At 33.5% G+C, this 14,259-nt stretch overlaps 1 protein-coding gene and 1 long non-coding RNA gene across 7 annotated transcripts in view; one reads left to right on the top strand and one right to left on the bottom strand.

Annotated features, from left to right (window-relative positions):
- Window positions 1-14,259, bottom strand: part of LOC106872837 (eukaryotic translation initiation factor 4 gamma 1) — a 64,271-nt gene that overhangs the window by 47,917 nt on the left and 2,095 nt on the right. For 2 of the 6 annotated variants that reach the window (XM_089365187.1, XM_089365189.1), the window contains exon 1: window positions 11,921-12,009. The exons of 2 other annotated variants lie outside the window; for them this stretch is intronic. Coding sequence is in view for 2 of the 4 variants with exons in the window: in XM_089365185.1 (XP_089221311.1) it covers window positions 12,990-13,064 (75 nt within the window). In the remaining 2 variants the exon portion in view is untranslated. Of the gene's footprint in view, window positions 1-11,920; window positions 12,010-12,989; window positions 13,415-14,259 lie in introns of those variants that run through there. 2 more of the 6 variants (XM_089365185.1, XM_089365186.1) reach the window with 2 other exon arrangements.
- The window catches only part of LOC128249598 (uncharacterized), a 65,984-nt gene continuing 65,837 nt past the window's right edge, over window positions 14,113-14,259 (top strand). The window contains exon 1 of the long non-coding RNA XR_016244755.1: window positions 14,113-14,205. This is a non-coding gene — a long non-coding RNA (uncharacterized LOC128249598). The remainder of the gene's footprint in view (window positions 14,206-14,259) is intronic.

Below are 14,259 nucleotides of genomic sequence, written 5' to 3'. Positions count from 1 at the left end.
TTGTAAGTAATTTGAAAATACTATCTTGGAGACACCTAATAGCTTCAACAATATGCAATCAATGACTTTTCAAGTCTTACAAATAACGTACTTGAAGTTGAAGGAACAAGTGTCACCTAAAATATTACTAGACTTGGTTTTATTACCACAGTAATAAGCTAATCAAATTTCTTTTTCAATGGCTAGCTCTGAGAGATAAATATTCATGTGAATGAAGAATTGTCTAATGAAAAGAGAGAGAGAGATTAAAATAAGAGGAGCTCCATATTTAGAATTCAATGCCACACATCAAACGTTTTACAAGCACTTTTTCCATCTTGGCATGGGTTAGGTAAGAATTCTTCTTAATTCTTTTTGCCCCTTGTGGAGCACAGGGCCTCAACAGTTATTTTCCACTTTTTGCGGTCGTTGGCATGTTTCTTGGCTGTTTCCCATGTCAGGCCGGTGGTCCTGAGCTCGTCCAAAATGCTCTGCTTCCATGTCTGCTTCAGGCGTCCTCACTTCCTTTTTCCTTGTCACATTTGAGGGTTCTCTCTGCAGTCGTGTCACATTTGAGGGTTCTTTCTGCAGTGTGTCCCCGATCCATCTCCATTTCCTTCGTCTAATCTGAACATGTATGGGCTCCTGGTTGGCCCTTTCCCACAGGTCGGTGTTTGGCACTGTCGAACTATTTTAACTGGCCGATCTGCTGGAGACATTTGTTGATGAAGGTCTGGATCTTCTTGTAGTTGCTGCAGGTGGCTCTTCATGTTTCAGAGCCATACAAAAAACACAGATTTTACGTTTGAACTAAATAAGCAGAGTTTAGTTTGAATTGAGATGGCAAGTGGACTTCCATACCGGCCAAAGAATAGCTAAGGCTTGCCAAGCCTTCTTGCAGTAATGTCCTCGTCTGATCCACCTGATCTGCTGATCTTGCTGCCAAGATAGAAAAACTCACTAACATCCTCCACAGGTGCCCCCTCGATTGTGATTGGCTCTTCCTGTTTGTTGTTGATACGCAGCACTTTTGTCTTTTCCTGGCTGATCCTCAAGCCCACTCGCAGTGAAGTTTCTTTCAGGTGGTCTACCTCATCTTACCTGTTAGGTAAGAATACCGACATCATATTTGTGGGTTGATTACCTTTACCCTTCCTGATGCTAACATTGTCATTCAAGTTATCTACAATCATTCATGTCTACACAACAATGCTGCCACATGTTTATACAAAACAGAGCTCCACTAATACAAAAGTCATACATGGTAGTGGGACTGAAATTGAAACCATGTGATTAGGAAGTGAACTTTCTAAACAAGCAACCATGCCTGCCATTAATATGCTTACCCGTGTGTATTTGTGTTTTCATGCACACATGGGTCAGATAACATTTATAGAGTAAAATTTTCTACAGCCAGATGCCCAACCTATTGTTTTCAAGTGAAGAATTATTTATCCTAAAGTAGTTCAGCAATAGAGACTGACAGACTTAAATAACATAGCTGGAGTCAATTTTCTTGACAAAGTCCTTCAAGGTGGTGCCCCAGCAAAACCACAGTCCAATGACAAACTAGTCAGAAGATCGTGTGCATGTGTGTGTAATCACTTACGATTATGAAAGAGTTCACTGTGGCAGGTATGCAGAAACAATAAGTACTAAGAACACTGGAAATGTTTTCTTGAATACTCAGGGAGATCCTTAGTGGACATTTTACCTAGGTGAACTAATTAGCAGTGAAGGAAGAGCTCTGAAAATCTAGTAGCTAGAATACAAAGCAGCTGGATAAGTTCAGGCAACGTTTACCTTTGTTACTAATAAAAAGCCTCTCTCAAGGTGAGAGGTAGATTGTATGATGCTTGTGTACAAACTAAAATGCTTACATTGTAGTCAAACATAAGCTGTGATTGCAAAGCCCATACAAACACTAGAAAGAAATGAAGCTAAAGCACAAATGTGTTGAGATAAGAATAGGTCATGTGATGCATCTGGACGAGGACATCTGCAAAAAATGTGCTGATCACTAAATGCAAATGGTCCTTGGTGAAAAGGAAAATAAGAAAACTCGGGATAAAGTAGTGAAGTCTGATCTCAGATCATTTAGTTTCAAGGGTGGAAATGACAACCATCCTCAATATTTATATAACACCCAGTGTATATATATATATATATATATATATACACACACACACACCTGCACAGTATACATCTACACACACAAAGCATACATCTCTCTCTACACACAGGATATATATGCCCATCCATCTCCCGACATATCTCTATATATGCATCCATCTCCCGACATATCTCTATATATGCATCCATCTCCCGACATATCTCTCTCCCTATATATATATATATATATATATATATATATATCCATTCATCTCCAGACATATCTATATATATCTATATATATATCTCCCTCTATCTCCAGACATATCTACATATATATATATATATCTCCCTCCATATCTATATATATATATATCTCCCTCCATATCTATATATATATATATCTCCCTCCATATCTATATATATATATCCCTCCATATCTATATATATATATATATATATCTCCCTCCATATCTATATATATATATATCTCCCTCCATATCTATATATATATATCTCCCTCCATATCTATATATATATATCTCCCTCCATATCTATATATATATATCTCCCTCCATATCTATATATATATCTCCCTCCATATCTATATATATATATATCTCCCTCCATATCTATATATATATATATCTCCCTCCATATCTATATATATATATCTCCCTCCATATCTATATATATATATCTCCCTCCATATCTATATATATATATATATATATCTCCCTCCATATCTATATATATATATCTCCCTCCATATCTATATATATATATCTCCCTCCATATCTATATATATATATCTCCCTCCATATCTATATATATATATCTCCCTCCATATCTATATATATATATATCTCCCTCCATATCTATATATATATCTCCCTCCATATCTATATATATATCTCCCTCCATATCTATATATATATCTCCCTCCATATCTATATATATATATCTCCCTCCATCTCCCTCCATATCTATGTATATATATCTCCCTCCATATCTATGTATATATATCTCCCTCCATCTCCCGACATATCTATGTATATATATCTCCCGACATATCTATGTATATATATCTCCCTCCATCTCCCGACATATCTATGTATATATATCTCCCGACATATCTATGTATATATATCTCCCTCCATCTCCCGACATATCTATGTATATATATCTCCCTCCATCTCCCGACATATCTATGTATATATATCTCCCTCCATCTCCCGACATATCTATGTATATATATCTCCCTCCATCTCACGACATATCTATGTATATATATCTCCCTCCATATCTATGTATATATATCTCCCTCCATATCTATGTATATATATCTCCCTCCATCTCCCGACATATCTATGTATATATATCTCCCTCCATCTCCCGACATATCTATGTATATATATCTCCCTCCATATCTATGTATATATATCTCCCTCCATCTCCCTCCATATCTATGTATATATATCTCCCTCCATCTCCCGACATATCTATGTATATATATCTCCCTCCATATCTATGTATATATATCTCCATCCATCTCCCGACATATCTATGTATATATATCTCCATCCATCTCCCGACATATCTATATATATATATATCTCCATCCATCTCCCGACATATCTATGTATATATATCTCCATCCATCTCCCCACATATCTATATATATATATCTCCATCCATCTCCCGACATATCTATATATATATATATCTCCATCCATCTCCCGACATATCTATATATATATATATCTCCATCCATCTCCCGACATATCTATATATATAAATTAAAACACTGGGTAAAAAATCAGATATTAATATCGATTTATTACCAGGAAGCTAGCACATTTAAAGAATTAGAGAGATTCAGAAAAAATATCTGAGATCTTAGGGGATTGAAGTATACATTTATATATAACGATTACATGTCATCTACTTCTAGCACATTAAATATCCACTTTAGTGGTCATCGTTATATATAAACATATAAACACATATATATATATATATATATATATATATATATATATATATATATATCTCCATCCATCCATCTCTCAACATATCTATCCATCTCCTGAAATATCTATATATCCATATATCTCCATCCCCTGAAATATATATATATATATAACCATCCATCCCCTGAAATATCTATATATATCCATCCATCTCCCAACATATAGATCTCTATAAATGTATATACACTCTCATTTGAGAGTGTTTCATTCCAACTATCAAATCCACTCAAGGCTTTTAGCAGGCTGTAGTATAGCAGAAGGCTTCATAAGGTTTCACACTATAGAGTTGAACCCAGCGCCATGTTAGTAGGAATTATATTTCTTGCCAAACATACATGCAGGAATTAAAAATATACACAAGCAATGCCAATATGAACATACAGACAAAGGTGCACATGTGAATATTCATGTATAGACATGTCAATACACATAACGAAAAATAAGTATAAATATACATCTATATAAATATAACTGTATGCATAGGTTTAGATATGCATACTTAATTAACATACCTATATACACATGCATACACACACACACACACACACACAGGTCTTTTGTAGCCAATCTTCTATGCTGGCACTGGACAGTGTAACAAGATTTCAGAGGTCTCAGGATAGCGTTGTGCTCAAAAGTCTGATCTGGCATAATTTCTGGGTGCATTTTTGTGACAACAGCACTAATATGGTCATTATGTAGTTCACAAGACTATGATGCCCTTTGAATAGACTGCAGTAGAGAGGAATACACCAGGTTTCCAAAGAAGAATTTAAAGTGAAAGGACATAACTGGCTTCTTGCTGTTGAGGAACTACATTGCAACTAGCATTATAGAATTGAGTGTGGGGATTAGTGTGGTGGACCTGGAAATGGAGACGTAATGGCCTTGATGAATACACTGAATTGACCTTCACAGTGAAGATGCATAGAGAGGGAAACAAGAGCAAGGATTGTGGTTGAGTAGCAGCTGAAGACTGTGGGGGAAAAAATGAAGCATGTTTAGGGATGGGGAATGGGTGAGAATTAAGTTAGTGTAATGAATAACAGAAGTTGAGTGGGCAGTGATAAACAGAGAGAGGGAAGACTAGGCAATGACTGTAGAGATTGAGTGGAAAGTAATTGCAGGAAAGAGTGATGGAATGATTGATCATAGACAAGATGGCAAGGAAGATAGCAGAAATTAGGTTGTGACTGACAGTACAGAAAGAAAGTGAAGTGTAGCAGATTGGTAATAATAGACAGAAGTATGAGAGAAGGGAAAAAAAACAAGAGTGCGGACAGGGTGCAGGAGAGTTAGAGGTGAGGCAGTCATATGAAGAGAAAATACTGAGCATGACAAGAGGTTCCAGGTAGGGAGAACTATAACTGGTATCAAATAAATGAAATATAGTTCTGTTCACATTTAAATACAGCAACAGAATAATACTGTGCACATACAAAAACATGTCAATTACGCTGACATGCGAGAGTTTGCTCAAGCACCATATCTCATTAGTTCAATGCTTTGCCATTTCTTCCATGAGGTTCAAAATGCTAAAAGAAAATCGATCTTCATTACATTGTCCCATATCTTGCTGAGTCTAACAAGTACCATGAGTGTTCAATACTTCTTTATACAAGTATAAATGACAGAGACCACAACAAAAATCAGTAAAGTGTAGTGCAATCCTCCAGCTTGCCAACAAACCCATACCAATATGGAACACACGTTAAATGGTGATGTATGTATCAACATCATTTAATGTCCTTGCACCATACTAGTGTGATTTGGCATGTTTTTTCTATGATTGGATGTCCTTCCTATTGTCAACCACTCCGAGTGTAATGGGTGCTTTTTATGTGCCAATTTGTGTGACAACAGTATTTGCCATGACTTCAATTTTGCTCAGCTTGGTGGGTCTACTCAAGCACAACAATGCCAAAGATCTTGGTCATTGCCTCCATGAGACCCAACACTAAGGAACTCTGCCACTTTGCCTCTGTCAGGCCCAATGTTCAAAAGATGTTCTTTACGTGCCACCAGCATGGGCACACTTGGCTTGACAGGTCCTCTCAAGTACAGCATATTGCCAAAGGTTTCAATCACCAGTCATTGACTGTGAGGCTCAAAGTTTGAAGATCATGCTTCACGACCTTGTCCTGTCTTCCTGGATCTACTTCTACCACAAGTTCCCTCCACAGAGATTGGCACTTTACACAGCTGTCCTAGTCCATATGCATCAGATGACCATACCAGTGAAATGGTTTCTCTTGCACACCACATCTAATTCCTCTTATACCTAACTTTTCTCTCAAGATGCTTACACTATTAAACATGCACACTCACATTGCACATCCAGTGAAGCATACTGGCTTCTTATCTTTCAAGCTTAGCAAAAACATTATGAATGCTCAGAAACATGGTAATAATCTTGTTGGCAACAAGAAGGGCACCCAATCACAAACTGAGCCACGCAAGGATAGAAAAGTGGATGTTGAAAATGATCTTGGTGTAACATCATTTTAACATCTAGTTTTCAATGATTGCAAGAGCTAAATGACATTGAGTAAGCAATTTTTTTTTTTACAGGTAGATGTTCTTTTTGTTGCCAACTCACCTATTTTCAATCAAGATATTATTTCTTCAGAGCTAAACATGTCAAGGAAGATTGTAACTAAATACTATATGCAATGTTCCTTGTTTATAACTATAATTCATTCTCTAGAAAAAGAGAGACTGGCTTCTTTCAATTTCAAAACATTCTATTGGTTTCCTTTATAGTCTAGCAGTGGTGGGAGACAAAGACATGTATGTGCAATGGGTTTCTTTCAGTTTCTTTTAGCCCAGGGCTGTTGTAGGAGACAAATGCAGCTGTAGTTATGTGGTGAAAAGCTTCCTTCACAACCACGTTTTCAGTCCAACTGCACATCTCGGGCAATTGTCTTCTACTATAGCCCTGGGCTGACAGAAGCCTTGTGAATGGAATTGATAGATAGAAACTAAAAGAAGTTTGTCATAAATATACATGTTACTGTTACCTTGCTTTCACATCATGCGATGTATGGTAACAGGTAGAGCAGCCAACAGTAGAAAATCTATCAAAATTTTGCCAGACTAATCCAAACACAGGAAAGTGGAGGTTAAACCAGTGAATATGCATGTGTACACACATACACATGGAAATTAGCACTTAGGATATATCCATTAAATTGGAATACACATTGTGTATACCTTGGCCAATATTTCACTTTTATGTAGGGGTTAGTAATCCTCAAGCCGATAACGACTGGGTGCTAGTCATTATTGTCTAAATACATTCAAGGCAGTCAAAGGATTAATAACAAAAGGATAAATAGACTGAAGCCAATTTACTTGTATGTCTTAAGGAACTGATAATTAACAATGCAATCATCTAATTCATTAATTTCTATTACCTTTCTTACACAGGCTATACTATTTGTGGCTGTGAAACATTCAGAATTTTTATCAAAAATTTCTAGAAATGAAAGAAAAATTTGCTGTCTAAAGATTATGCTTTCCTTAATACCAAAGAACAAGCTACAACTCAGTTGTTGGATATCCAACAAGCAGAAAGTCATGATTTATACATTAAAATTTAAGCAAACTAAAAGTACACAAAAAGACCTATCAGGTCTGTTGACATATAAAACAAGGTCTTCATGGATTACGAGGTTCATTGTTGTATCAAGACTTATCTATTTTTATGTTGACAACAGATTTTACTACAGAAAAAATAATTTCTTTACATCCTCTGTTTTAAAGCTTAGTTTCAAATAATATTGAACACGAAGTTATTTCAGTTATTTCTCCATTGACTTATACTATGTACATTTTATATCATTATTGCAAAATATAAATATCTTAAGGAGGTAATGTCTACCATGGTCATTACCATAAAATTATATTTTCCAGCTACATGGACCGAATATTTTACAAAGTAGCACACACATCCAAACATACCCAATTTTCATTACTTAACTCACAACTTTTAGTGATTTGGTGTGTTTTCCCTAGACATTTACTTATATTGCTCGGTCCTCCCTCAATTGCATTTATTTAAGTTTCAAGTTGTGCTATTTTTCCTCAGCAACCAGTTTACAAATAGGTTAAACCATCTCATAATCATGACAGTAACCAAGTTAGAAGGCATAACAAAAAAAAAAAAAAGTGTGTAATTACATTAAATCAGTTTTACAGAATGTAACTTAATTGAACTAAGTAGAGACTGTTTAGACTGGTTATCAAAAGTTAATGGAAAAGTATGAGCAACCCCAGCGATTAACTTTGATAAAGCAAAATCTAAGAAATAGATAATGCAAACAAGTGAAACTGGTTCACAATTATCCTTTTAACATGAAAAATGTTCACTGATACAAAATGTATCTATGAAAGGAGAAAGAGTTAACTTGCTGATACTTAGAAACAATTTAACTCTTGATACCAATCCATCTGAGGCCACCCTCAGTTTTGTATTACAAACTGCTCATTTTAAAGTGATCTAATTAAAACCTTCCATCAAAACTTCACATTAATAATTAATGTCCCAAATACCAGCTTAATGACTAAGTTCTTCATTCATTTCAAGATTGACATGGTAACAAAAATGTTTAAACTTCAATGAACTGTAAGGATTTAAAAGCAATTGAATCTCTCAGGTCCTCCACATTTGTCAAACTGTAGAAACATAAGCCTCCATAAATGAGAACATTCTTAAAATTAATCTCTCAGAATTATATTTGGCTATTATGACTACTTGCAGTTTTTACCAACTGTTAATACACATTTTTCGAAAATTTTAGTTTTCACAAGATATTTAGGATCAGAGCTTTGAGGAGTTCTAAAAGATGACATGAAAGTGCATGTTGCTAAAAATGACTCCCGTCAACCGAGATTATAAGGATACTAGCATATTTCTTCAATGCATCCAAAATGAGTTATTTTACACATATATACATCTAAAAATATTAATAGCATCTTCGAGTAATTTAAAATCTAAAAAGGTCACACCATAATGATCCAATTTGTATTATTGTGGACCAAAACATTACTACACAAAACTCACAGGGAATTTAACTATATAATTGCATATCTTTCAAAAACAAAAACTGCGCTCATCTACCTAGTTCATACATTCCTAAATTTCACAAAAACATAAAACAAGCTTTAAAATTTTTCGTTACGAATTTGTGATTACCGATTCCGTTTACTTCCATACAACGTCAGTGACTAAAGAAAGTTTCTTAAAACACTCAAATTACGTAAATATTCAAAAATATTAAGATTTTTGTTTAAATTACATAAATATTCTAACTAATTACACATACTCAGTGATAGAAATAACTGTTATTCATGTATAATTTGTACATGGGCAAGTCTGTCTTAAATCAAAAGATATTGAAATAACTAAAACCCTAAAAAGACTTATAATGCCTCACTTAATGTAACACAAAAACAAAAAAGCTAAGCAAGCATTTCACGGCCAAATTACGAAATTGATACTTAAAACATTTGCTTATCTTAAGGATTCAGCCAAAAGATTAAGTTCAGGGGTAATTTGCACGGTCATTTAGAAAATTTGTATTGGGGTTTTAGTTTTTAATAGCTTAATGCTTTCGATTTGTCGCACTTTTGGTTTCATTTTTATGACTGTAAAACTGACACACTGCATTTTAATTCCAGGAAATATGTCCATGTTAAATAAATTTAAAAAATTAACAGATCTCTAAGCCCCACCCATCTTTTTGCAGTTTATAGACATTACATCCAATTCCAACAAGAGAAAAGTTTTGTCTTCAGATGTAGAGATCAACTTCGAATTAAATTGAATAAGAGCACGGCAGGATTGCGAATGAATAGTTTAATTAGAATTTAATTACAAACATTTTATCGAAACATCATTCTCAATTCATCCTTAACCAGACAACTAATAAATTTATTTGTATTTCACCTATAACAAATGTAACAATAAGGATAGCAAAATTTGTATCAATGTATAAGAATTACTGCAAATGAAAATTATTGATTAACGTTCTTTGAAAATATTTGAATTATTTAAATTACAAAATTAAAACAGTAAAAATTAAAATTAAAAAAATTAGGAGCTACCTTTTCTTTTTTAACATTTTAATTTTTTTTTTCAATCCTCGAATAAAAGGGGATAAAAAGCAATGTGAAATTTTACCTTATCGGAATAAAAGAAATGTGTTGAAATGAAATATGAACATTACAGGGTATAAATTTAAACAAACATCGAACAAATGTGAGTCAATAATGACAGTATTACTATTCTACTATACAACTAGAATATTTATCACAAGCATTCAACTAGAAATCGTATGATATTACACACACGCACATTATACATACATGTACATGTGTGTGTGTAAAAATCACAGTTGATCTAAACAAAAATGGTATTCATTATTCCAGTTTAAAACTACGACTAAATCGAATATACTCTTTCGACTATAAAACACAGAACATGTCTAACTAGTTAGCAGCTCCACACAAATTTCTGCTAATCTAGGTAGTACCGGCATTATACACACACACACACACACATATATATATCGAACAATAAATCAAGAGGCCAGCATTTTCACTATCCAACGTGTTAACATCTATCTCAACTACAGGTGAGCTAAATATTCTTTTAGCTGCAATAAGATCGAACCTGGTCTGTTATTAGACAGAATGACTAGCGCCTTACAACACATTAGGTCATGCCAAAGAAGCCATGATAGAGAAATCGTGTGTGCGTACGTGTTCTAACAAAGATTTTGAGACGTGGGGGTCTACAATAAATCAAATAATAATGAAATCAGTTTCTTCCCCACCACCAGCCTACACAATTATAATATATATGTGTGTATATATATATATATATATATATATATATATATTATATTGTGTGTGTGTATGTGTGCGTGCGTGTAAAGTATGTATATGAATAAGCGATTACACTGCAGAACGCTTAAGTATTTTTCTGAAAACAACCCGGCAGAGACGCAGTGAAAGACAATATAAAATCGCTGGCACCGCCTACTAAAATATAATTTAGTATTATGGATTTTATATATATATATATATATATACGTATACATATATATATATATATAACAAAAGAAATGTTGCAAGCAAATCTTGAGACAATTTCTAAGTGAAAAAAAAAAATAATTGAATTAAATTTTGAGTCTTATCCTCCAGACTAAACTGGTTCAACAGTTCATTTTAAATTTGGCTTTACTACTCTACAGGTCTATATCTGGAAAAGCGTACAGCTGGCAACTAGACTTGAACTCGTTTCCCTCGACATCAATACTTAACATACTGATTAATCACAAAACAAGCATATGTGCAACAACTAATTCAATAATACATGGAACTGAAACGATTCTAATTAAATCGAAAAGCAATTAGTACAATAATCTGCTGTAAAATGATCAAGCCGGTATAAGAAAGCTATGAAAGGATCCATGTGGTAAAAATAAAAGTAAAAAATATATAAATAGGTATGTATAGCGAAACAGATTTCAAACAATCAAACATAAGAATTTATTAGTGAAAAATAAGCGATAATGCTTACTAGCATAAGCAGTGACAAATAACAAAGCTGTAGAGAATGAGACACGTATTCACGATAGGAAAAAAATTCCCGTGTTGCGGCCCAGGCCTTGACGTAATAGTAAATATAGAAGATATAACTCGTTTCGGTACCGATCAACGTTTCTATTTCATGTGACCAAACAAAAATTTAGTGCAATTACAAACCAGAGAGCATGGACTCGTATACTTACAATAACTATTTTACTTAAGACGGGAAAAGCTTGGATGGACAGTGATTTTTTTTCGGCTAATGGTCAATATGGCTACCGATTCTGTTTGTGAAGAGAAATTCTTCGGCTATTTCCGTCCCAGAGAAATACTTCCGGATATCATCCAGTAATTATCTCCCCCTGTTAATTCTAAATTTGATACAAAAAAAAAAAAAAAACTTGTCTATATAATAAACCTTAATTTATAAATATAAAGATAAAATCAAAATTACAATTCGCATAAATTTTTTTTTTAAACATGAATCAAGGTTCAAGCAGTTGGATTATAACAGCTTTGGTTGAACCTATTGAACAACCCTCTCTCTCTCTCTCTCCACACACACACCATATTTTATACATACATACATATATGTATGCATGCATATATAATATATATATATATATATGCAATGAGAGAGAGATTTATTAGAGAAATATATTTAATAGCCTATTTTTCAGGGGATTGATTTTTCATAGTAACGAAGAAAATACGAAATAAAATGAAACATAAACAGTATATCGATAAAGGTGATATTTTATTATCAGAGTATCACGTGTTAAAAATTCCGTTTTCGAATCTATAAATTGGGATTATAAATTACTCAACAGGTTCACTGAATATAACAAAAAAATAAATGACACATTGAGACGAAGTTTACAAGAGCGGGAAGAAAATTACGAGTTAAAAACTTAAATATTTCGATCGTTCATTACGGTAGGGAATGTTGGACGAACAACCTTATTTAATGCAAACTATAAAGGTGGCATAAATAATAGAGTACATGAAAAGTTAGCTGTAATTTATTTTTGTTCAAAATAAAAAGAAAAACAAAATGACCAAGCTGTACAGACTCAAATATATATATGTAATATTTTAAAATATTAAACTGAAAAAACAACTGTAGTTTTAAAAAAAAAGGTATACTGACTGAATACAGTCAACACGGGATAGAAAACACAGTTGAAGAGAATATAGCACTCAAAAGGAGTGGCATAACCAACTAAATAACATAAAGACTTCGCAGGTAGAAGCACATTAAAATAGACCTACTTGGGGTGAATTTTGAAGCTTAGAATCTGGGCTAACGTCTTCGGTATAAGTTCGCTCGTCTGAGACAATTTCCATTGTTCCTTATGCCACGGACGGAAAGCGAATACTATAAACCATTCGCGCTGTTCGTTTTTTCATTCTACGATTGTTTTTATACGGATTGTTATACGCATAACTCTGAAGCAATCCACCTTATTTTGAATATCAATTGCTATTAATTAATATTCTCAAGTAATATGACACTTTTTTACTATGAAATTATATGCAGACTGACACAGCGACAGTATATCAATGAGAGAGAGAGACAGAGACAGAGAGAGAGAGAGACAGAGAGAAATGTATGTGTGTGTATGTATGTGTGTTTGTTTTAAGAGAATTGGATAGACCGAACAAGCGATTCCCAGACATTCCCCTAGGCTCACAATAGATCATACCATCAACAACTTGTTTGCGTTGCTAACCGAATTCTTCACTGTTTTTTAAACATAGTCCATCAATTTTTCTCTATTGTTTTTTTCTTTTTTATTAGGAATTTAAACCAATTTCCAACAAATGTTTGTGAGAATGTTCGTCAAAAAATGTTTAGCATTGCACTTTTATTTCAACATTGGCTACTGTATATTTTAATAATAGGTTTCTGAAATATTATTTCAATTATATGCCTTTTTTTAAATTCAAATAAATACCTAGATGTAAGTTTTTGTTTACTAATTATAGTATTGCTATGTTATCGATCAGATGTTTCATTTACTATAAAGTGCAAGTCTGAATCTGACCAAGCGTTGGATTTTTTCTTTGATTATTTCCTATCAACAATTATATAGATGTATATCCAACATTTATTTAAATCATATTCTTTGAACAATGAGTTTCATAATGAATTTGTATGCAAAAAGACCGCCAATGATAGGACAGGCAGTACGAAGGTGGAAATCTTTCTTTTTAATATAACTAAATATGTTCCGATGGTTCCCTAGTATGACGATTTGTTTTCAATTAATTTTTAATTTTTATTTCACCAGGATAAGTATGTTTTAATATTTTTATTCCTGTCCTAATGTTAACATTTGTTGAAGATCGCTTATGATAATATAGTTGTTGTTGTTTTTTCTCTCTCCACATCCGAGTCTTAAATAAACCGCGTGGCATAAGTTTCAGACACTTTAGTTAGTCATTGAACTAGCTGCAAGAAAAATACTTTTTCGGCGCCAACCACGTAGGTGATATAACTAAAATGATTATCTCTTATTAATCAATTAAATTAACAAGT

The sequence above is a fragment of the Octopus bimaculoides genome, chromosome Z (assembly GCF_046866305.1).
Source record: "Octopus bimaculoides isolate indiv1 chromosome Z, ASM4686630v1, whole genome shotgun sequence".
Classification (NCBI taxonomy): domain Eukaryota; kingdom Metazoa; phylum Mollusca; class Cephalopoda; order Octopoda; family Octopodidae; genus Octopus; species Octopus bimaculoides.
This window is presented reverse-complemented; position numbering and strand designations above follow the sequence as displayed.